Consider the following 24,653-nt stretch of genomic DNA (forward strand, 5'->3'; position numbering starts at 1 on the left):
TGCAGTAGTCGAGAGAGAATGCCTCGCTTTCAAATGGGCCATGGAGACGCTGCGTTATTACCTCTTGGGCCGGCGATTTACTCTTGTGACGGACCACGCACCCCTCCAGTGGATGCAGAGAAATAAGGAAAAGAATGCAAGGGTCACCAGGTGGTTCTTATCCCTACAACCATTCCAGTTCCATATACGGCATAGGGCTGGATGCCACCACGGCAACGCTGATGGTCTTTCACGAGCACACTGCCTGGCGTCCCAAGTTGCCCAACCCTATGGTGTTGAGCAGGGGGGGGGGATATGTGATGGAGCAAGGCCGGATGGCTACAGGAAAGTACTGAGGAGCAGGTATGTTAGCTCCAGGCTAAGCAAATCCCTAGTACCATGGGAACCAAAATGGCAGTTGCTCCAGGCTAATCAAGGCACCTGGGGCCAATTAAGAACTTTCTAGAAGGCACTGGAGAGAGCTACATTGATTGGAGCACCTGCAGCCAATCAGGACAGGCTAATCAAGGCACCTGGGGGAGCTCACTCCAGTCTAGGGGGAAGGAGCCAGAGGAGAGAAGTGCGTGTGAGGAGCTGGGAGCAAGAGGCACAAGGAGCTGTGACTGAGAGGGTGTGCTGCTGGAGGAGTGAGGAATTATCATACCATCAAGCATGATCAGACACCAGGAGGAAGAACCTGTGGTGAGGATAAAGAAGGTGTTTGGAGGAGGCCATGGGGAAGTAGCCCAGGGAGTTGTAGCTGTCATGCAGCTGTTATAAGAGGCACTATAGACAGCTGCAATCCACAGGGCCCTGGGCTGGAACCCGGAGTAGAGGGTGGGCCCGGGTTCCCCCCAAACCTCCCAACTCCTGATCAGACACAGGAGGAGTTGACCCAGACTGTGGGTTCCACCAGAGGAGAAGATCACTGAGGTGAGCAAATCCGCCAAGAAGCGCAGGACCCACCAAGGTAGAAGAGGGACTTTGTCACAATATGAAGTTATGAGAATTGTGTTGTATGGTTGTCACTAAAATATGCTGTGGGTATGGGAGGTACCCAAATACTAGCTCCCCAAAGACTATAACCATTAACAGTCATTGTCCAGCAAGAGAGTTACAATTCAATGACTCACTTGCACAAAGCCACACCAGGGGAATTGCTCAACCTTGCCTGGTGACTCAGCAATGCCAACCAGTCATGCCTGGACTTATGTTTTCCAAGCATATGGTCTAAGGGTATAAATCAGAACACAGTGGCCCCAGGCTTCACCTTTTCTTCTCCCCCCACCTACGGCACAAGTAACAAGATCACTCAGAAGACTCCAACAGACCCCGACCCCAGCACCAGCCGCACTGGACTCCAATTGCACCCCAGCCCCTCTCCTTGTAAATGGTTAACCATTTAAACTATATAATTGTTATTGTTTAAATGGTTAACTTTTTAAACAATATTTACATCCCTAGTATATTACTTGATAGGAGTCTGGGAGCTGGGTGTTTTCAGTTGGTGCCTTTCTCTGTGCGATTCATGAGTGGCTCTGGGAGCATTCATGGAATCTAGCTGGGTGTGGGGCTCCCCACATGCGGTTGTACTGAATGGTAACAGCACCTGGAGGGGTTTGCTGCTTGCCACCAATAAGGCATTGTGAGAGACAACCCGAAATTGAGAGTAAAGGGGACACAGCAGTCCCACAGTCAAAGGTTGCACCCTGGGGGGCCCGTCACACCTCCCCATTGGGCAGAGTAACAATATTTTAAGGCAAATGAGGTGATGAAGGAGGTCGTGCCAGTGACAGTTCTGGTGGAAGGGGTGTCTCAACATATGTGCAAGATTTAGCAGCTGTTAGGGGTGAGGAGGGCTCATGTTTGGGTGTGCAGGGGGCTCACTGTGAGGCCTTGGAGGACAAAGACAGACATACTTGTGGGTGGTCCCTGAAGTGCACATGGTCATAGCTGGCCTGCTGCCATGGTTACCAGGTCAGCTGGCTGGCAGCTCCATTAGGAGCCCAGGATCTGCAGGGGGGTTACAGAAGCCAGCAGAAAATCTGCTTTTATCACCCCTCTAGAGACTCTGGAATTGGCCCTGCCAACAGGATCACACAGTTGCCCTCCTTTCAGGGGCTCTTCCCTCCCCAAACCCTGGGGGACTCCCTGCCATGGGGATCTTCTTCTCTTTGTCTCCCCCGCTTTGATCCCTGGTCTCAGAGGAAGGTGGGTCTGATGCTGCCAGTGCTTTGCCTGGCTGCTGTCTCCCCTCCCCAGGTCTGAGGGTCAGAATTAGGAGCTGGTGGGCCGGGGGCAGACACAGAGATGTGAGACAGCTGCTCCCTGCAGTGGAGCAGCAGAGCTAGTGCTGGGGGCGTGGAGGGGCAGGATCTCCCAGCTCCTCCTGCTCTGAGCCTGGCCCAGCTGCCTGGGGAGGGGGCTCCCCTACAGCCTCCTGTAGGGATGGGGCTGCTCTGATTGGGTCGCACCATCCTGAGACACATTAGCACCAAGTCCAGCCTGATTGGTCAGGACCTGAGTGGGCAGGAATTAAAGGGCAAATTTTTACCCTTTCTGAATTCTGACTGATCAATGGAAGGGGTGAGGGGACGGTGCTTAGGAAGGAGTCTTACCACAAATCTTATTCCTCATTGGTCAGTTGCAGGAATTTGTTATGTCTAGGCCATTCTCCCTGTTGATTGGTGAAGGGTAAAGGGCAAGGGGTGGAGTTTAGACAGGAAGTCCCACCCACTGCTGATTTCTCACTGGACAAGAGGTGGGACTTGAGATGGAGTCTGTAGCAGGATTTCTGGCTCATTCTGGATGCTGATTAGTCAAGCAGAGGGATGGGGCCACCTGTCAGAACAGCTGTGACGAGCCTGATTCACACCATGATCCCCCTTCTCTACCTTTCTCTCTCCTGCAGCTTGCGGAAGTCCTCTAAATCGGGATGCGGTGTCACAGCCGCTGGCTGTGGGGATCTTGCCGCTTTTCTCAAAACCAGACAGAACCTGACAAAGCTGTACCTGGATAATAACGTTTCTCTGGGAGATTCCGGAGTGCAGCTGCTGTGTGAGGGGCTGACACACCCAAACTGCAAATTAGAGACTCTGGTGTAAGTAACATTTGGCCTCCTTTATGCATTTACGGGTGTCCTTGTTAGAAAGTGTTCGACAGGGTGCATTGCTGGTTCTGCTCTCTGCAGTTACAAGGAGAATCTGAAAATCTAGTGTCTCTCCAGCACTTGCAGGAAGGACTCACAATATGTGCCCAGCCTGCCAGGTTTGAAAAGGTAAATGTAAATGTCAAAATACCCTTTGAAGTGCAGCCTGCTAGGAATGGGGTTGTGTGTTTACAGTTACAAACAGGGCTGGTGAGAGCAGATGCCAATGCTGGTCTCATTCTAAAAAAAAACCCCAAACTGTCCTGGGAAATCTTTGGCTTTTCCTTCTTCTATTTCAGTGTATTTCTGTGTGTTTCTTCTTCTCTCAAGGCAGAAGGCCCACCCATGCCCGTGAGAAGCTGGGAAACTCTAGGGACTTCAGGCCAGATTTTCAAAAAAGCTCAACACTCAGCAGCCCCCACTATAACACTTCCGCACAGATTTTCAAAACACCTGCACCCTGGAAGCTGAGCTCTCCTGAAAATCTGTCCCAAAAGCACCAGTAGAATGAGCAGCAAAATCAACATCCATTTGCAGCAGTTGTTCACCACTGGAGTTAATGCCACTAACCTCTAATGTCCACACCCTCCATTCTCTCCTAAGAACATCAGATTTGCTGCCTGGAGGGCTGAGGTGCTTCTGCTGCCAACTAGCCCCATCACAAACAAGACTTCAAAGCTCCATCTGGCAGCATGTAGATGGATACGACTCATCTCAGGGCTAGTTGTTTTCTTCTTTATTCCCACCATCAGTGATGTTTAGCCTCTTCCTTCTCTCTTGGTGATGAGCAGGTGCTGCTACCCATTATGCACCCTCCAGAGGAGAGAAGTCACCAGCTGCACTCAGAGACTTCCTGGGTCAGTAATTTCCCTCTCAGAGCAACCACCACCACATCCACTTTCCTTTCCTCCCCCTTGCTCTAGGAGTCACCACTGGACTGCACTTCCCCTGCCCAGTGCAACTGTAGCTTCCTGTCCCTTCCAAAGGAGTGAGACCTACAGCTCACTGGTTCCTCACTGCAATAGGTGACAGGAGATGTAGCCATTCCAGGACCCTTCAGTGGCAATCAGTGACTGGTAGTTCCTCTCCCCATCCCACAGCCCTGCAGAGAATCTTATAATGATGGTGGTTCCTCTCCCTTGTGGAAGCTGCCCCTTCTCTCCCCCATATGGTGTAGGACAGTGGGGGATAAGTAACTCACTGTTGGTGGGATGGAGAGGGAAGACACACTTCTGTGTTGCGCTGACAGATCTGCTGTGAGATCTACTATCCCATGAAACAGTCTCCACGTGGAACTGATGGAAGCTTCATCACTTGGAGCATCTTAAATCTCCACTAGACAGCTCACTGGAACACATGTTGCAGAGAGCAATCCTGCTTTGGCAAGGGAGGTACTAGGTTAACTAATAGGGGTGGCATGTGAGTGTGGTTCAGTGTCTCTTCTTACCTGTCCCCCTTATGTTTTGGCTGTAATGTGCTGCAGAGAAGGGGGTCTCTGGAGAAAGTGGTAGTGACAGCTCACTCCCCACCATCACCCACCAACCCTTGATTGACAGCAGCCACAAAAAGACGTATGAGATCTGCAAATCACCGACCAGGCAAGTTTGCTGGTTATTAGGAGCAGGTGGTGTACTGCCCAAAGCTTAATTTTAATTGAATTTGGCAGAGAAAGGTGTGTGTGGAGTGGTGAGGGAACTTGATGTCCTTTCAGAAAGGTCTGTATCCCGTAGCAAGAGGGCTTGTCTACATTACCCGCTGGATCGACGGGAGATGAGTCTACCAGCTGGCTTTGGTGGCTGGTTTGGATTGAGACTCCTGCAGAAGGAGCACACACACACCCTGTGCGAAGATAGGACAGTACCTGGCACCTGTGGAGACTCACCCTGTTGCCCCTGATGTAGATGTGATTGAGGGAGTTGAGGATCTTCGCAGCTGGTGGTGCTGCCTGTACCCACAGAAACACACAGAAACCTGTGCTCGATCCCAAAGATGACTAGGGAGTCCTGGAAGTTGCAGGTCCACTGGTAGGCTGCAGAGCACTTCCCTTTGCTCCCTTTATCCTCCCCCAGTAAGGCCGTCACACTCTGGAGGGCAAGATCAAAATCTCCCCACTGCTGGAGAGTGAGCTGCACCTTCCTCCTGGAGCCTTGTGAGTCTTCCAGGAACAATTACAGCTTGTGCCACAGCGCAGTGGGAGCTGAGAAGCCTGCAGAATCAGCAAGCCCACAGACACCCCTTTGCCCTCCAGAAGGGATGGCAGGGGGAGGGGGAGCTGCAGCTGGTAGCAGGGCCACAGCCCTTTTTTCTGCCCTGGCCTTTCTTCCTGACTGAGGGGCTCCCTTGGTGGTGGTGGGTTTGGCAGCAGAGTCCCTGCCTCTGCTTTCTGCTGCTGTCCCAGAGGGGATGATGATGGTACCAGCAGAGGTGTCAGTGGTAGCCATGGGAGCAGATGGAGGAGAAAGCTGAGGGGGATGTCAGCCATGTCCAGGGGTCCCCCTCCTTCAGTCTTCCCAGCTTCCCCCCATGGACCAAATCGCTAAAGCAGAAGCCTCACCTGAGGCTGGGTCAGGGTCTGCCATTGAGGACAGGCGACAGGAACAGCCACTGGAGGGGGATATAGAAGAAAGGGGACGGGGGAATCTAACGTCTTCTCCCCACTAGACTGCAGTGCGGTGAGGAGGGAGCAAAGGTCAACTGGGGAATTAATCAGATAAACGGTTTGGGTGTGTATGTGTGGAGTCTCCTTCTACAGCTGACTGGGAGTGAAGGAGAGCATATAAGTGTGTGGGGTGTGTGCAGGTGAGTAGGAAGGGCAGGGGAAACAGGCAACACACCATGGGGGAAAGTGGATCACAAGGGGGACCGCGTGAGATGGGGACGGCAAGCAAGCATTATGTGGGGTGGGGGTCGAAAGGACTGCTGGGAAGGCAGAGGGAAGAGGAGGAGGTCCACCAATCCACTAATGCAAATTGAGGGGAGAAAGGAGAGGGAAGGCTGATGGGGAGCACATGCACCCCAAAGCACTTGCAAAGAAGAAAGGCAACAATTCAGCAGCATCTCCAGGTGGAGGCAGGCCGGAAGATGGATGCACCACAGGAGTGGTTAGGGAAAAGGGAGAGCTCCACACCACTTCTCCCCACCCCACTCCCAGCACCAGCAGCAACCAGAATTCCCTGACCAGACTGTATCAAAATGTACACACAGAAAGGAGCTAAATTAAGGTTGCCTAGGCTGCCTAAAGCTTGGCGGTTCCTAACTTTTGGGTGCTTGATCTTGCAGCCGTAATATTCTCTTAACATAGTGGGGTTTATATAATTAATTATATCATAAGGGTCTAAACTTTCAGTAGGGGTCTTTTATTATTATTTCAATCAAAATAAATAGATAATAGATATTCCTGGCCACTGTCTTGAATTAAGAATCCCTTTGGAGATACACATGGGTATCAGTGAAGGGAAATGCAGAGAATGGGGCATACGCAAGTCATTTTACTCTGTATATATCTGTCTCTTGCAGGCTTCACTATTGTGGTCTCACAGCTGCGTGTTGTGAGAATCTCTCCTCTGTTCTCAGCACCAGCCAGACCCTGACATTCCTAGGTCTAGTGGCAAACAGTCTGGAGGATTCAGGAATGCAGCGGCTGTGTGAGGGGCTGAAACATCCAAACTGCAAACTACACACACTAGGGTAAGTAACAGCTGGCTCCCTTTAGCCAGTTCCTGGAAACACTGATGTTGTGAGTTAAACTCAGTGTACCCGGATCACAATGTCCTACAATACATGGAACCCAGCCACGGACCAGCCCCACTCTGCTCCCCAGGCAAAGAACAGAGACCCACTGATGTGTTCACTGCCTATATTTTACTAGTTAAACAATTGAAGAATGTAGTGGGCTCAGGCCTAAGCTCCTGTTGAGCAGGGAAAGCAGCTGGACAACTGCCCTAAAGGGGTAGCCAAGGATCCCCCTGACTCAGGATAATCCTCAGGTGGTAGAAAGCAGGTATAGCAAACTCTGTACCACCCATTGCTTGCATCCCCCTGCCCCCATGTACAGGGTGTGGAGGAGCATGGAGGTGTATGTCCGGGGCAGAGTGCATGGTGCTCCACCTCTCCTAGGCCGGCCCAGCATCTGAGGTAACTTAGGGCAGCCCTGAGGTTCCTCTCTGTTAGACCAGAAGCCATTTTGTCCCCTACCTGGCCCAGGATCAGGGAGTGCAGATGTGGCTTATAACCAGTTTCTTCAGTCTCCTCATCAGCGCTGAGTGTGAACTTGGTGCAGTTGAGGACAGTGTCCAGTGGTTTTTAGCAAATTCCAGATGCAGCATATTTTGAAATTAAAAACACTATTATTTTAATACAATAAAAACTACAACCCAGTATTGCCAACATCAAGAGAGCAAAAATCATGAGTTAGACCCCTGAAACTCATAGAGATTGCCAAAAAAATCCTAATGTGGCGTGGGTTTTTTTTTTGGTTTTAGTGTCTTTTGACTTTTTAACTCCCTTTTACTCCTTTGTCAAATGTAGTCAGATATTTGGCTGCATGTCTGTTCTCTCTGTGTGCTGTCTCAGTTCTGTGCAGATATTTGGCACAGCAGACCTCGATCGAACCACCCAGTGAGACTACAAGACCCATTTCAGTATCAAAGACACCTGGTCAGGTTTATTGCCAATGAACCATTGTCCTAGCTTCCCAGATCAATGTCTACAGTTACACTAGCACGTGTATGCCTGTGATAATGGATGCAGCTCAGTGAATGGCGGGACTTTCCATTTTCTTCTTGACGGGCGAAAGACATTCCCTCTGAGACTTCATTTTATACACCGATACAAACAAGTTATGTATTGCCCCTCTGACATGGCTAGGTGCCACCTGTTGGTTCGATCCAGACATCTCTATTCATCATTCTGTCATCCTGATCCTATCTTTACAATGGGTCAACGTGTTCATGTTATCTGTGGGGAATGTGTCAGTACTGAGGTGTTCTGGTACCACCCTTCTGGAATGTGTTTGTGGGTGTGTTCGGTGCCTAGCACTTCTTAAGAATGTATTTCTGCAATATCAGCCCTGTTCTTGCCAGATTCTGTGAGCAGGGCCTGCCTCCAGTTCACAGCCTGACTTTGCTTTATATTAGCAAAGCTTTGACCACTACTTTAGCCCAGGCCTCAGGCCTCTGATACAAGGGCTTATGTCTCAACCTCTCTTCCTACTACACCAGCGTGAGTAAAATAACAGATTGAAAAATCAATATTCAGTGTACACAAAAATGCATGTCTCTCCCTGGTTGCTCAGATGGAGCCTGCATTTAATCTCTCCTCACCCATAATGTAGAGGAGCTTCTATCCCTTTCCTATCATTGTCTTGACTTTCTACCCTCCATATTTTTTTCCTGATTCACACTTGCACAAAGAATATATATTACTATTTAGGGTTGGTGAGTTACAGATATGCATATTAAAGAACTTGAAACTTATTCAAATAAGGATATAAGCAAAAAAGTCACAGTAAACATACTATGGGATTGGTTTAGCCTTTTCTAAGAAGCAGCACTTCCCTGATCCCCCAACCACCACATCTCTGTCAGAGCCCCCGAAATACTCCTCCTCTTCCTCCAGATGCCTCCTGCAATCCGCTCTTTCCTGTCCTCCACATCGCCCTGCAGCCCATTTTCCTGCGCCCCTAAATCTGCCTCCTTCTCCCCCTCATTTCCCTGATCCCCCTCACTCCATCTACTTTTAGCCCTGTCCTTGGAGCTCCTCACAGTCCTTATGTCCTGTCTAGCCCCCAAACCAGAGTGGCAGCCATTTTGCCTGTGGGCATGGCTTCCATCTCAATGTAAACAGCGGGAGGTGGCAGCCAACTTTATCAAGGGCAGCCTCACTTTCCACGAGCAGATGGACTGTAGGGAAATGGTAGCCAGTGTTATAAATATAGAGGGAAGGGTAGCAACCTTTATGATTGTAGTAGCGTAAAATCCCTCCTTGGCAGCTCTACTAGATTGGTTTACCTGTAAGGAGTTAGGCAGTTCAAATAACCTAGTTGACACCTGACCAGAAGGACCAATGAGGAAAGAAGATAAACTTTCAAATCTGCGGGTGGGAGGATTTGTTGTTCTTCTCTTTTGTTGCTCCCTCTCCAGATGGAGGGAGAAGCCAAGCAGGTACAATATCATCTGAAAATATAAGTAGGGCAAGGAAATGCATTAGGTTATCTTTTGTTTTAGCTTGTGAATTTTGTTTTTGTAACTGTGAAGCTGAGCCAGAGGAGAATCCTCTGTGTTTTAAATCTTTTTATTACCCTGTAAAGTTACCTTCCATCCTGATTTTGCAGGTGTGATTCTTTTATTTTTTTCTTTATAAAGTTCTTCTTTTAAGAACCTGATTGATTTCAGTGTCCTGAAGACAAAGGGTCAGGTCTGTGCTCACATTGCTAAAGAAATTGGTTGGTTTATTACTCTGAAGCCTCCCCAGGAAAGGTGGTGAAGGGGCTTGGGGGGATATTTTGGGGGGCTAGAGATTCCAAGTGACCCTTCGCTGAATTTTTGTGTAAATCACTTGGTGGTGGCAGCCGTACCGACCACGAACAAGGAAAGGAATTTGTGCCTTGGGGAAGTTTTAACCTAAGCTGGTAGAAATAAGCTTAGGGGGTCTTTCATGCGGGTCCTTACATCTGTACCCCAGAGTTCTGAGTGTGTGAGGGGAATCCTGACATGGTGGCAGTCGTGGGATCAGTTTAAACCAAAAGCACTCAGGATTTTAAAAGAACACATTTTTCTTTTGGCTGGTTAAAAACCAGGAAGGTTTCTTTTCTCTTAAGGAACACATTTTTTTTCTTCCTCATTTCCAGTAAGAGGAGATGGTGGCCATTTTTAATAAAGGAAAAATTGCTAGTTTTCGCCTTTCATCATGTTTTCAGGTACAGGGTTGGGGAAATGTCAGTATTACAAACTCTAGTGATTTTAGCACAACGCTTCCATGTGGTCCAGCCACTAGAGAGGGACAGAGCCATACTGGGTATGGTGGGTTACACTAGCACATCCCTTTCCTTAGAACAGGACTGTCAAGCTGTATGGGGGACTTAGGAGCGTGGGCACCTCCCAAGAGACTAGTCACTCACCGAGTTCGATTTGCATCCTAGATCTGACACCAAAGAAGCTGGCAGCCAATCCTATAGTAAGCTATTTAGAGATTTATTAGTAAGGGTATGTCTACACAGCAATGTAAGTCCAGACTTGAGCCTGGGCTCAAGCCTAACCCCCTTTGTGTCCGCACACCAATTGTGTTAATTTAGGGCTTGAACCTAGGGTCACAGGACCCTGAAAGTCTGAAGGGTCCGAGCCAGTGTTAAGCTGGGACCTAGAGTCTGAGTTCTATTGCTTTCCTGTGTGCATGTGGCCCTGGCTTGACTCATTCCCAGAAGTTCTCCAGATGTATCCCAGGGTTCCCTGGGCTTCATATGCAGAAGTGCCCAGGCAGTGTGCACTGTGAGGGTGGGGAGTGGGAATCAGCCCCAAAACTTCCTCTCAGCCTCCCAGGGATCTCTTATCCCTGCCTCACAGGGTGTTGTGGGGGCACAGAAAAGGGATCCCTGGGGTTTGCTGAAGTACACTGCACCCCAAGCCCTGGGGATAAAACTTCACTGGCAGCAGCCAGCCTAGGGTGGGTGGGCGTTTTCCCTCTGAAAATTTGTTTTTGTCAAACATAAAACCAAACCAACAAAAATAACAAACAAACAAAAACAGCTTAATTGAATATCCTGTTTTAAAAATGAAGAATGGCAAAGTTTCATTAGAATAGTTTGACAGACCTGGAGACTGACGTCCTAATTATCCCTAGAACTGGAGCACATGGGCATTTTCCTGCCAGTGTGACTCAGCTTAGAGGTGCAGGGCCCAACTCTCACATTAGATGGTTGTTCAGTATAAAGCTTTCACAAACTGCAGTCACTGTACTGAGACAGCTGCCAAAGGAGCTAGTTATGCAGTTGATGTGCTCATGTGTCCTTATGGGCACCTGAATCCCATCAACAGCACTGTCACAGTTAGGAAATAGGGAGGGCAATAGAGTTTTCCCACAGTGCAACTCATTAAAAGGGCTTGAGTGTCAACATTGGGATGGGGGAGTGGGAGGGGGAGATGTGCTTGGTACTCTGGGATAGGGTTACTTTGTCTTGGGTCTGTGCACTGCAGAGTGGACTACAGAGCCCTAGATTAGAGCACTGGTCAGAAAATTCTTTATTTAGGGTTAAAATGCAGTGTGGATTCTCAATTCAGGGTTCTCTGACACAGGTCTGCTGACTCAAGTCCCACTCACCCTAGACTTACATTGCTGTGTAGACATACCCCAAGAAAAATAAATGCATTATTCAAGGGTTAAAGCAGGTAAAAATATATGTACAAGTGAGTTATGATCTATAATTTCAAAAGGTGGGAGATATGGAGGTCATCTGATCACAGAACAGGGAACCAAATTGATCACATTAAAGTTAAACACAAATGGAGAAGAACATATTCATAAATGATCTGGAGAAAGGGGTAGACAGTGAGGTGGAAAAAGATAATACAAAACTGCTCAAGATAGATAAGTCCAAAGCAGACGCAAAGAGCTTCAAAGGGATCTCACAAAACTCGGTGACTGGGCAACAAAATGGCAGGTGAAATTCAGTGTCAATAAATGCAAAGTAATGCATATTGGAAAACAAATCCCAACTAAACATATAAAATAATGGGGCTCTCACTCAAGAGAGATATCTTGGAGTCACTGTGGAAAGTTCTCTGAAAAACATCCACTCAATGTGAAGCAGCAGTCAAAAAAGCAAACAGAATTTTGGGAATCATTAAGAAAGGGATAGATAATAAGACAGAAATTCCATACACTAATAATAAGTATATAGGTAGGGATATATTACTGATCACCTGACCAGGATGGTGATAGTGACTGTGAAATGCCCAGGGAGATTAGAGAGGCTATTCAAATAAAAAAATCAATAATAATAATGCGGATTTCAGTTATCCCCATATTGACTGAGTACATGTCACCTCAGGACGGGAGGCAGAGATAAAGGTTCTTGACACCTTAAATGACAGCTTCTTGGAGCAGCTGGTCCTGGAACCCACCGGAAGAGAGGCAATTCTTGATTTAGTCCTAAGTGGAGCACAGGATCTGGTCCAAGAGGTGAATATAGGTGGACCACTTGGTAAAAGTGACCATAATATAATTAAATGTAATAACTCTGTGGCAGGAAAAATACCACAGTGGCCCAACACTGTAGCATTTAATTTCAGAAAGGGGAACTACACAAAAATGAGGAGGTTAGTTAAACAGAAATTAAAGGTACAGTGCCAAAAGTGAAATCTCTGAAAGCTGCATGGAAACTTTTTAAAGGCACCATAATATAGGCTCAACTTAAATTTATACCCCAAAGTAAAAAAAAAACATTGTAAGAGAACCAAAGAAGAGCCACCATGGCTAAACAACAAGGTAAAAGAAGCAGTAAGCGGCAAAAAGGCATCCTTTAAAAAGTGGAAGTTAAATCCTAGTGAGGAAAATAGGAAGGAGCATAAACTCTGGCAAATGAAGTGTAAAAATACAATTAGGAAGGCCAAAAAAGAATTTAAGAAACAGTTAGCCAAAGACTCAAAAAGTAATAGCATTTATTTTTAAGTACATCAGAAGCAGGAAGCCTGCTAAACAACCAGTGGGGCCACTGGACGATCAAGGTGCTAAAGGAGCACTCAAGAACGATAAGGCCATTGCAGAGAAACTAAATGAATTCTTTGCATCAGTCTTCACAGCTGAGGGTGTGAGCGAGATTCCCAAACCTGAGCCATTCTTTTTAGGTCACAGATCTGAGGAACTGTCCCACATTGAGGTATCATTAGAGGAGGTTTTGGAACAAATTGATACATTAAACAGCAATAAGTCACCAGGACCAGATGATATTCACCCAAGAGTTCTGAAGGAACTCAAATGTGAAATTGCAGAACTGCTAACTGTAGTCTGTAATCTATCATTTAAATCAGTTTCTGTACCAGATGACTGGAGGATAGCTAATGTGACACCAATTTTTAAAAAGGGCTCCAGAGGTGATCCCAGCAATTACAGGCCTGTAAGCCTGACTTCAGTACCGGGCAAACTGGTTGCAACTATAATAAAGAACAATATTGTCAGACATATAGTTGAACATAATTTGTTGAGGAAGAGTCAACATGATTTTAGTAAAGGGAAATCATGCCTCACCAATCTACTAGAATTCTTTGAGGCGGGTCAACAAGCATGTAGACAAAGGGGATCCAGTGGATATAGTGTACTTAGATTTTCAGAAAGTCTTTGACAAGGTCCCTCACCAAAAGCTCTTATGCAAAGTAAGCTGCCACAGGATAAGAGGGAAAGTGCTCTCATGGATTTATAACAGGTTAAAAGATAGGAAACAGAGGGTAGGTATAAATGGTCAGTTTTCAGAATGGAGAGAGGTAAAGAGTGGTGTCCCCCATGGGTTTGTTCTGGACCAGTCCTATTCAACATATTCATAAATGATCTGGAAAAAGGGGTAAACAGTGAGGTGGCAAAATTTGCAGATGATACAAAATTACTAAAGATAGTTAAGACCCAGGCAGACTGCGAAGAGCTACAAAAGGATCTCTCAAAACTAGGTGACTGGGCAACAAAATGGCAGATGAAATGTAATGTTGATAAATGCAAAGTAATGCACATTGAAAATTGGAAAGCATAATCCCAACTATACATATAAAATGATGGGGTCTAAATTAGCTGTTACCACTCAAGAAAGAGATCTTCAAGTCATTGTGGATAGTTCTCTGAAAACATCCGCTCAACGTGCAGCAATAGTCAAAAAAGCAAACAGAATGTTGGGAATAATTAAGAAAGGGATAGATAATAGGACAGAAAATATCATGTTACCGATATATAAATCCATGCTACGCCCACATCTTGAATACTGTGTGCAGATGTGGTCGCTCCATCTCAAGATATATTGGAATTGGAAAAGGTTCAGAAAAGGGCAACAAAAATGATTAGGAGTATGGAACGGCTTCCATATGAGGAGAGATTGGAGGAGTGATTTTTCAGCTTGGAAAAGAGACGGATAAGGGGAGATATGATTGAGGTCTATAAAATCATGAATGGTATAGAGAAAGTAAGTAAGGAAGTGTTATTTACTCCTCATAATACAAGAACAAGGGGCCACCAAATGAAATTAATAGGTAGCAGGTTTAAAACAAACACAAGAAAGTATTTTTTCACACAACGGACTGTCAATCTCTGGAACTCCTTCCCAGAGGGTGTTGTGGAGGCCAGTACTATAACGGGGTTCAAAAGGGAGCTACATAGATTCATGGAAGATAGGTCCATCAATGGCTATTAGCCAGGATGGGCAGGAATGGTGTCCCTAGCCTTTGTTTGCCAGAAGCTGGGACTGAGCAACGGGATGGATCACTTGATGATCATCTGTTCTGTTCATTCCCTCTGGCACACCTGGCACTGGCCACTGTCAGAAGACAGGATACTGAGCTAGATGGACCTTTGGTCTGACTCAGTATGGCCGTTTTTATGTTCCTGTGTTCTTAACTTTAGAAGATGTACATAGCAGGATCGAGGCACGTGTGGGTGTGAACCACTTAGGCTAGTGGTAACTCAAATGAGAATAAAAATAAGAACAAATAAAAGATTCTGCCCTGCTAGAATCCAAACAGTGAAGAAATAAAGAATTTTTCCATGGATCCATATTTATAACTTCTCCTCACAGAAACCAAGCTTACTGGATGTAGGTTCCTTTCTTCATGGTGGGAGAAGAGGAATGCACGTAGAGACTTTGAACTCACACACAATGACCACTTGCTTTGAATGCGCAGGATTTAACACTTTCTGCTAGAGTTCTACATTTGCATTACAGAAGACTTCTTTTTTGTTTGATGAGTTACTTCCTTACAGGGGTATATACAGTGCAGATGTTTGCTATAACAGTATAACAGGGTACAGATAAGTGAAAACAAAGCATGCAACTTCCTGCCGGTTTTTCGTGAAGTTTAAACACTAAACACATTTAACATCTACTTTGAACGATACTAAAGTACCAGTCAGCTGGTCTGGCTTCCAGCTATGAGTTTGTCAGTTCTTAGCTGACACTTATGGCCTTGGCCAGAGCTGGCACTTGGTTTACCAGTGTCATGAGCACCATGCTCTGAACTGAGCACTGGCCCCTGCTCTCTCAAACTCGCTGCAGACAGAAAAACTGCATTCTTCTGAACTGGCTGTAATAGTAAATACAAGAGTAAGTGAAATGTTCCTGTCTTCCTGTAGCTGGGGCGTATTTTTGAGCTCTCACCTGCATTTCAGCAGTGTCAGGCCCAGTGTGCAGCACCACAACAGCTGCTAAAACTCACCCCCTTCAAGATCTGAGTTACTGAGGGGAGGGGGGCGTGAGGTGCCCATGTAGCAGAGAGCTGAGATAATTCTGCTTATATGGAGAGATTCTGTAAGCTGGATTTTGCAGCCCCTGCTCCCTGTGAGTGCTGAGTAGCTGCACAATCTAGCCCTTTACGTGCAGAAAGGACATTGCTGTCCCATCCCAGAGCTCACAGGGTGAGTGGGGTGCAGTGGTGCAGGCCAGGCTACAGACTGCACCAATGCTTCTCCTCTCCTTCTCCAAGGGAAAGGCACCAGCTAACAGTGAGATCGGCAGGCAAGGGAATGACATTGGTACAGATCCTGTGGGCTCTGGCAGACAGCTGGGAAAGACCCCAGTGGTGGGCAACGCACTGACAGGGACTGTGGGCTCAGGCATCATGTCTGCAGAGAGAACTAACATCCTTTTCTTTCCTTATTTTCCCCACAGAGTGGACTTCCACCGTCTAACTCCAGTAATGCAGGTAGAGCTGTATGCAGTGAAAAAGATAAAACCTGATTTGATCATAAAGATGCAGCCGGAGGACTGAGTGGGAGCCTGTGCACCAACACAGCTCTGGCCTGGCTGCCCTGCCACTAGCTGGATCAGCAGCCAGGGAAAGGTGAAGACCTGGCTCACTTACTATAGATCCCACCATCCCCAGGGACTCCAGCATCATATTTCAGCAACAGTGGCAGGGAGCTAAGTAGAGATTGTCAGGCCCAACCCTCCTGTATGAGGCAAGAAACTCAGAAGTAGAAGTTGGATTTGCTCCATGCTTGGTCTGACCTTAGATGGCAGAGTTGATTTGCGGGATGGAGCAGGAGGAAGGAAGGGGGGCAGTGCAGGGGGGTGACCCAAGAACCATCCTTGGAGCCAGTGGATTCTGTTCCAATAGCTCAGTCATTATTTGTTGTATGTTTCTTCTCCTACCCGTCCCCCTCCCACAATTTCACACAATTCCCAGGCCATTAAGTCAACATTCTATGTCCATCTACAGCATTTGTTCATGCCAGATGGATGTTTCTATGTCATTTTTGCTGGAGTCCAATAAAGATCATGAATCAAGACTAATGCTGCACTTCAGAGTTTGTATTTCTTTCTATAGTTTGTGCTGTTCTTGTGCACAAGAATTCTCCCATTCGCCAAGGCTGGGGGAGTCCTCAGGGATGCTTTTCAGACCACTTTCTCAGGGTCAAGAAGCTTGCACAGGCAAAATGACAGTTTGAGCAGCTAAAAGAGGGTTTGTTTACCCTTCTCTGGGTGCTCATGGCTTTATCAGAAAGGTGCTGTAGTCACCACAAAGGCTCGTGAACACCCATTTGGGAGTGGAAAACAAAAAAGCAAGATAGGGAGATGATTAAGGCCTGGCCAGTCACCCAGTTGCATGTGCCCAAAGAAATGCTGCTGTTCTAGTTATGCCTGGTGAACTACTAATATATCAGCACAAGTGACGACATTCACCTCATAGCCACTCACTTCCTCTCACAGCTACAGCACAGCCACAAGCCCTATTACGCATTGATTAAAATACCCCCAAACACACAGACTATGCAGGGCTGGCCCACAACATTTTGGCACCTGAGGCGGGGAGCTCAAATGATGCACCCTCGCTTGGGCCAAAATTTTGAAAGGTCTCAATTCTATCTTCTTCCTGTTCTACTCCTCTCATGGTACTGCTCTGCTACCTACCCCAATAGAGGAGAACTAACAACTTAAAATGCCTTCTTTAAAAATTTTAAGTAACACTTAACTTTCAAATGTCTGAACAGCAAATGTGACTTTTCTTGTCCACATAGTAAACATTGGAATTTTTATCTGTTTGAATAATCAAAGTGATGCTCTCTGTGCCTTCTTGATTGCAAAGATTTGAACCAAGGTCCACAGTCTGGGTGAACTCATGCTCTATTGAGATGGTTGAAAGGCCGACCAGCCTCTCCTGTGTCATTGTGGAGCATAGATATGTTTTTGTTAACTTCAGCTTGGAGAAGCTTCATTCTCCACTGGCAACTGTTACAGGAAGTGTTAGAAGTATGCACAGAGCAACACAAGCATTTGGAAAGAGGGTGATCATCTTATTTGTGCACATATATTCCAGAACAGCCTTTGGAGTTGATCCTGCTGAAATATATCTTGAAAGGGCTTTCAGTTCATCACCTAAATCACTCGCATCAATATCGCACATGTCAACATTGTCTCTAGTGCCCTGCATTGCTGGTGTAGGTCTTCTTCAGGTATAGTGAGGAGTTTTGGAATATCATACAACATCCCAAATATACTGCTGTGTTCCTTGAGCTGCATGAAACGTTCTTCAACTGACTGTATTGCACAATTGAGCACCTGGTTAAATAATTCAACTTTGAATTTTGTTGTTTGGGGTCTCTTTGGGGATTATCCCGTGCCTCGTAATCAAAATGTCGTCTTCTTCAGTGACTCTTGTATTCTCAAATGGGTGGGGAAATAGCTTTAATGTGAAGTTCCTCTGCCAACTTCTGTGCACTCTTCAGAACATTTTGAAATTCTCCATTTGACCGGTAAGACTGTAGGTATGACTTTGCTTTGTCCAGTTGTTCCATTGCTCCAGATATATCAAGGCCAACACCTTGGAGTCTCTTGCTTACAACATTTATTTCAAACAGTATGTCATGCCACAACACTAAGCCACACAGAAATTTGAAGTTATGTATGTTTCTGGTGATTCCATTTCCCTCTGCCACTGTTCTCCCACAAACAGTTCCTGTCATAGCATTATCCTCCATAATGGCAACTATGGCATCCCAATTTGGTGTTTGATAGGCTTTATCGCCTCCACTCGACTTTCCCATTGTGTAGCACTCAGTGGTTTCAGTGTCAGAGAGGATGTTCCCAGATGTTGCTTCAAAATTTGCCATTGATGAGTTAATGCAGAGAAAAATACATAGATGCTTTGAATTACATTAAAAATTCAGCAGCCTCCCTAGAAGCTGATGCTGCATCACTCACCACCAAGTTCAATGAATCAACTGCATGGGACAAAAAAAGCTCAAGGGTTTAACTCTCAGATCCATGTCTGCACTCCTCTGTTCTTTCCTCTCATGTTGGCACCATTATCATAGCCCTGACTCTCATGTCAGCTATCGTAATTCCCGTATCTTCCAGCTTTTTAAGAAGCACATTTGTCATACCAGCTCCTATAGTATCAATGTCAATAAATTCTAGAAAATGCTCTCTGACAGTCACCATTACAGGGACATTTTCAGTAGGTTCTGTTGTTGTTACAAAACGCACCATTAAAGTCATATGTTCCATATGGCTTATGTCAGGTGTGCAGTCCAGAATAGAGTAATAGCTTGACGACTTCAGATCTGACACAATCTTCTGTTTGACTTTTGTTGCCAGTAACTGTATGATCTCATTTTGAATTGTTTTCCCAAAGTAGTAGTGTGTGTACATTTCTTGGGTGGTGACTCTTCTTAGATGCTCCTGGAGTACAGCATCAAACTCAGTCATCAGCTCCACAATTTTAAGAAAGTTTCCATTGTTTGGCACATACAGCTGATCTGAAGTGCCACGCAGTGCTAGGTTTTGGGTAGCACGCATTCTCACAATGGCAATGAGCCTTTTCAGAACATTTTGCCAGCAAAGAGACTCTGATGCAACCTTCTCTTGATGCTGATCATCTAAGGTGGCCTTTCTCAAGCTCTTTCCACCTATGGAATGCACGCTGGTGATTTGCTGCCTTCTCATGGCATTCCAGATTTCTACCCAGATTTTTCCAGTCCTTTGTTCATGTAGAACCCAATGGGGCTGGAATATTAGACTGGAAGAGTTTGCAACAAAACAGCGTGCAGCATTCTGGGTTTTTGAGTACATAAGCCATGGCCTCTCCACTTTGTCACCATTGGGAATTTCATGCCAGTAATGTGTTGAATGGAAACTTCTATTTTCATTGTCTTTGGGGAACATGAAGTTTTTCACTTGCTGTGGCCCATGCAGTACAAGGAAGTCCTCAGGCTACTGCTCAAGTGGGTCCACAGTCCTGGATCATCTAGACTTAAGGAACTAAACTCAGCAGCAGCTGTTTCTTGCGCCTCCACCACACTCTTCTCTGATCTACACTTTTCTTCAGGAATGTGCATGGTTACATCCATTTGAGATGGAGATATCGATGCTGCAGTAAGTGCCAGGTCACCTGCACTAATTCCTCTCTTACCAGACCAGGGTGGAGACAATCGGTTGCTGTGACACAAGGGACAAATTCTGCCCTCAGTTACATCCATACAGCTCCACTGAAGCACAGACATTCCACATGGACAAGACCTGGGATCTTAGGGCTAGTGGAGGATGGTTCCTGCAGAAGCCAAAGTTGCTGCACTAGGATAATTCAAGGTGGAAATTAACCCTAACATATTAAGGGATAATTCTCCCCTGCACAGCCCCGTGTGCAGGCATCTGCATCTGAGCAAAGCTGGTGAGAAGAGCGTATTAAACCTTACTAGGGAATTTCACCTGCTCTCTAGGCCAAATACTGCAGCCATTGGCATCAACTGCAAAACTCCCATTGACTTCAATGGGGCAGGAATAGGCTTTATGGGTCTGCTGTAAAGCCCACTGAAGTCAAAGGGAATCTTTTCCTGGGCTTTGGATTCAGCTTTATGTGGAAAAGTGACCTCTGGAGTAATCACCACGTCACACCAGCATTGGTCCTTTTTTTTTAATGTGACTGGTCTAATTTGGAGCTTATGTTGGCAAGAGCTTTTTCCCCTCACACTAAGACAAAGCCCCCATGTGAATCACATACTCATGCTCAAGAACCCACCGAAGTGTTGATGGAAACAGGTATAACACTGTGTACATGCATATCTCTGTGGCCACACTGCCACTGTAAGTGCACAGCAGTAGCCTTGCCATTTCAGGGGTGGTATCTCAGGGCTCTGTGTGTCACAGGGAGATACTACAAGAACCGCTTTGCTGTGGGATATTGGTACTGTCCTCCACCTTCACACGCTTGCCTGTGGCAGTTCTTGATCATGTCACTCTCTGATTGTTACTCCTACAGAACTGGGTAGAAGACATGGAGCAATTGGATGATGATCTGGTTTGTCTCCCGTTCCTCACTGAGGGATAAATGGTTATGCAGTGAAGTGGGTGCTCAGCAAGCTGCTAGATGGAATTTGGGCAGCATTTTCTGGCACATCAAAGATGGCTGACCCTGTGGGGCACTGACAAGTCAATTCTGCTCACACAGTCAGGGGCGGCTCTAGGATTTCCGCTGCCCCAAGCAGGGTGGCACGCCGCGGGGGGTGCTCTGGCAGTCGCCGGTCCCACGGATGCCTGCGGATGCTCCACCGGAGCCGCGGGACCAGCAGCCCCTCTGCAGGCACATCTGCGAGAGGTCCACCGGCGCCGCGGGACCAGCGGACCTTCCGCAGGCATGCCTGCGGGAGGTCTGCCGGTGCTGCCTGTCGCCCTCCCGCAGGACGCTGCCCCAGGCGCGTGCTTGGCGCGCTGGGGTCTGGAGCCGGCCCTGACACAGTATAGCTATGTGAATGCCTGTATTGTCACGGTGCGTCCTTCTAGTGACTGTCACATCTGGTGAAGGAGAACCAGCAACCTATGGTAGGATCCAAGTTTTGGGCCGAATGAGGCAATGGACCTTCATGGGGCACTCTGACAAGCTTGCACTAACTCTCCAGCACCAGAACGCTTGATTCAGGGGAGCTGCACCAGTTCAGAAGTGGATGGCTATTGCCCTGTGGATGCTGGCTACACCAGACAGCTATAGGTCCATTGTAAACCACTTTGCGGTTGACCCATCCACTGTCAGGGTTGTGGCTGTGCAGGTTTGTGAGGCAATGAACACTGATTTACTCACAGGTGGTTGCCATAAGAAAAGTTCCAGCACTACTGGTTGGTTTTCAGAGAATGAAGTTTCCTAACTGTGCAGGGCCATCAATGGCACCCATAGCCCAATACTTTGCCCCCTGCACTGGGCAAGTGAGTCAGTGAACTGAAAAGATTACTAGTCAATCATCCTGCAAGGCTTAGTGGATTACATACTGCTGAATGGAGGGATTTGGTCATCTATGTAGGTGGAGGAAGCAGATTTGCACTGCCAGTGACCCTGAAGAACCAGCTGGAGTTTTGCTGCAACAGAAATTGGCTGAAATATACTTACAGGGAGGAAAAGTCAGCGCACAGTACTATTAAATGCCCTTGATCTTAAAACTGAGACTTAAGCACCAGAGCAAGAAGGGATATGAGTGAGGGGGCAATGTAACCTCAGTTTCTGGTTCCTGACATAGCTCAGGGCAGGGGCGACTCCAGGCCCCAGCACGCCAAGCGCGTGCTTGGGGCGGCATGCCGCGAGGGGCGCTCTACCAGTTGCCAGGAGGGTGGCAGGTGGCTCTGGCGGACCTCCCGCAGGCGTGCCTCTGGAGGGTCTGCTGGTCCCGCAGCTTTGGTGGACCTCCCACAGACGTGCCTGCGGGAGTCCACCGGAGCCGCGGGACCAGCGGACCCTCCGCAGGCACGTCTGCAAGAGGTCCACCGGAGCCGCGGGACCGGCGACCAGCAGAGTGCCCCCCCCCTCCGCGGCGTGCCGCTGTGCTTGGGGCGGCGAAATGGCTAGAGCTCAGCTCGTCATGGGGGAGGGGGAGTCTTCTTCAACCTGCTCCTGTTCTATGCAATCTGGCAGGGTGAGGGTGCCTCTTCCAAGCTGCAGCCACAGAGCATCTAGTGGCACCTGAAGATGGGAGACCCAAGCTGCATTTTGCAAAGGATAGAGAGTGTGCCCTGCTCCATGGCTGTCCTTCTCCCTGCGCCCCTGCTGAGACCTATATCCCTTTTCATGCTCCCCTCCCTCCATGCTTTTTCTGTACACGATTATTGCCTGGCACATAGTCCATGGCAATGCCAATCTCTTTGCTTTGTGCAATATAGAGGATCATCCCCACACACCATGGTTGATTGCAGGCAGCATGTGACAATCAATGAGGACTGGCTCAGGAAGGAGATGGGGGAGAGAGCAAAAAGTGGCAAAGCATCTGAGCAGTTGATCAGCTACTAAAGTGAGGCCCCCTCAGATCACAGCCAGTGCTTGTTAGGAGGGAGGGGGGCAAGATCTTTGCATGCTAAAATGTGGGTTCTGTGCTGGTGGAGATCCAGGGAAGACGCATACTCCATGCACCTGTTCATTTTCCACCAGTCATTCAGTTCACACATCACCCCTCCATGTCATACCCTGTCATTCTGTGCACATATCCCAGCATCTCAAACAGTAGCCTGCACCGAGCCAGCCTGCACGCTACACAAGGGAGGGAAAGCACAGTCACAGGCCTGATCCTTTACAGGTAGAGACCAGGGCAATGACAGGGTTTCCGTGTGTTCAGGGGATGTCCCATCCTTCTAGGCCCATGGCTCCCTGTCGCCCATTTCCCTAGGAAAGAAACTGCCCCACCCTTAGACCCCCGCAGGGCACTGGCTTTCCCCAATATCTGATTTCGCAGTTCACAGACGTAAGACAGAAATGGCTGTTGTGACAATCTAGTCTTACCTCATGCAGAAGGCAACACAACATCCCTGAATTAATTCCTGCTTTGAGTCCAATAGCTGTGCTTGATCTAGAGCAAGTCTTTTAGAAAAATAGCCACTCCTCATTTTAAACGTGCCAGTGATGGAGAATTCAGCGCAATCCTGGGTCCGTTGTTCCAGTGGTTAATTACCCTCCCTGTTAAAACTGTGTGCCTTACCTCCAGTGTGACGTTAGTACTGAATGCGGGGGTAGTGAAATATGGTAACCAATGTTTGCAATTATTGTGGGAATACAGAAAAGGACTGTGCTTAACCTGTCCCAAAGGAGCTAGTCACTTTCAGGTTAAAGAACCTTGGTAAAACAAGGGCTCAAATGTCCGAGCCCTGTAAAAATATGGAGGTGGGGGTGGTGTAGGAAAAGCAGCTAGAAGGGTGTATAGTCTTAAGGGTTCTTCCTAGGTTGGTTTAGTCTGTTTTCTTCTGTTAAAAAATAGGGCTAAATAGGCTTTATTAGGAGCCTTTTATTATTTTAATTGTTCAGTCAGTGCTGGTAAATCATCTGTAGCAGGACTTTGTTTCTGTCCTGCCTCTCCAGAGCTGCAGATCACTTGTGGAGGACAGTGTTTAGTGCACAGAGCTAAAATCACTAAGAGTGGCCAGCTGGCACGAGCAGGCAGAGGCAGAGAGACATGATGAGTGGCCAGCAGGGCCGCAGTGGAGAGGCGTGATGAGTGAGTAAGATGCCTCTTACCCTCTGTTTTAACCCTCATGCAGCAGGGGAGATGAACTCTGCAGATGTACCTCTGAACTCTAGGTCTGCATTGACCAAGGGCAGCAACTGTGAGTGAGGTGCACAGAAGGATTGCGCGTGTGAAGGGGACTTTTGGGTTGCTGGATTTAAGAACCTGAGGGGAATAGGACACTGCCCAACCTAGTTGGGGTGGGTCTTTTACTCATGGTTTATGTTTATGAAGCTTGTTTGTTGTGTTTTCCAAAATTAATGCTGAGTTACTTCCCTCTTTTTATTAAAAGTTTCTTTTCTACACACAGACTCTGTGCTTGCGAGAGAGGAACTATTGCCTCTCAGAGGTGCCCCAGGGGGATGTGTAAATTTCCCAGGTTACTGGGTGGGGGCTCAAGCCGGTTCTCTGTTGTATCAATGGAAAGGAACCCCTAGATATTGAACGTGGCCCTAGCTGCTGCTGGCTCCATCTGGCAGAAGGGTTACAGTTTTGGGGGCTCGTCCGGGATCCTGGGTCAGTACCCCTCACAAGCACCTGGTGAGTGATTCACTAAGTTGGGAAAACAATTGTGTTTATATTTTGAGGAAAGTACTCTGTATAATGGCTAATAGGTCAGGTTTGTTGGGCCCTGGCTCAGCAGCTCCTAGCTTGGGGGCTGCAGCCTCGGCCAATGATTGGGGAAAAGCACTGGGGCAAGCATTGGAAAAGGTTGTGCTGTCCCATGCTACATCAAGCTCCTATCGTAAGTTAAGGTTATTTGCTGGGGGTCCCATTGCAATACCTGGGGAAAAGGAGTGTGAACCCTGGTTGGAACATACCATTGAAATGCTGCAGGAGTGGGCCATACCAGGCACAGAAAAGTGAAGAT

At 47.4% G+C, this 24,653-nt stretch overlaps 1 protein-coding gene, 1 long non-coding RNA gene and 1 pseudogene across 4 annotated transcripts; 2 read left to right on the forward strand and 1 right to left on the reverse strand.

Annotated features, from left to right (window-relative positions):
• Positions 1-2,637, reverse strand: part of LOC120405186 — a 63,192-nt pseudogene extending 60,555 nt beyond the window's left edge.
• LOC120405185 (ribonuclease inhibitor-like) lies at positions 628-16,571 on the forward strand. Of its 3 annotated transcripts, XR_005598418.1 has the most exons (4): positions 628-681; positions 2,891-3,079; positions 6,644-6,814; positions 15,981-16,571. XR_005598418.1 is itself a non-coding variant. In XM_039538571.1 (3 exons), the coding sequence occupies exons 1-3, from the start codon at positions 2,811-2,813 to the stop codon at positions 7,746-7,748; spliced, it is 489 nt and encodes a 162-aa protein (XP_039394505.1). In that variant the 5' UTR covers positions 2,771-2,810; the 3' UTR covers positions 7,749-8,011. The 3 variants fall into 3 exon arrangements, 2 of the variants coding, with proteins under 2 accessions (XP_039394505.1, XP_039394504.1); XM_039538571.1 differs by lacking the exons at positions 628-681; positions 15,981-16,571 and adding an exon at positions 7,700-8,011 and having other exon boundaries at positions 2,771-3,079; XM_039538570.1 differs by lacking the exon at positions 628-681 and having other exon boundaries at positions 2,772-3,079.
• LOC120405187 lies at positions 3,148-4,728 on the forward strand. Its single transcript, XR_005598419.1, has 3 exons — positions 3,148-3,256; positions 3,731-3,984; positions 4,611-4,728. It is a non-coding gene; the product is annotated as an uncharacterized LOC120405187 (long non-coding RNA).
• Positions 16,572-24,653: the final 8,082 nt, after the last annotated feature.

The sequence above is a fragment of the Mauremys reevesii genome, linkage group 4 (assembly GCF_016161935.1).
Source record: "Mauremys reevesii isolate NIE-2019 linkage group 4, ASM1616193v1, whole genome shotgun sequence".
NCBI lineage: Eukaryota > Metazoa > Chordata > Testudines > Geoemydidae > Mauremys > Mauremys reevesii.

Bases quoted from the DNA above. Each gene is read 5' to 3' on its own strand.
- LOC120405185 (XM_039538570.1), top strand. From the start codon at position 2,811: ATGGGGCCACCTGTCAGAACAGCTGTGACGAGCCTGATTCACACCATG. The intron at 3,080-6,643 runs GTAAGTAACATT...TGTCTCTTGCAG, and splicing joins TGCAAATTAGAGACTCTGGT to GCTTCACTATTGTGGTCTCA. The intron at 6,815-15,980 runs GTAAGTAACAGC...TTTTCCCCACAG, and splicing joins TGCAAACTACACACACTAGG to AGTGGACTTCCACCGTCTAA.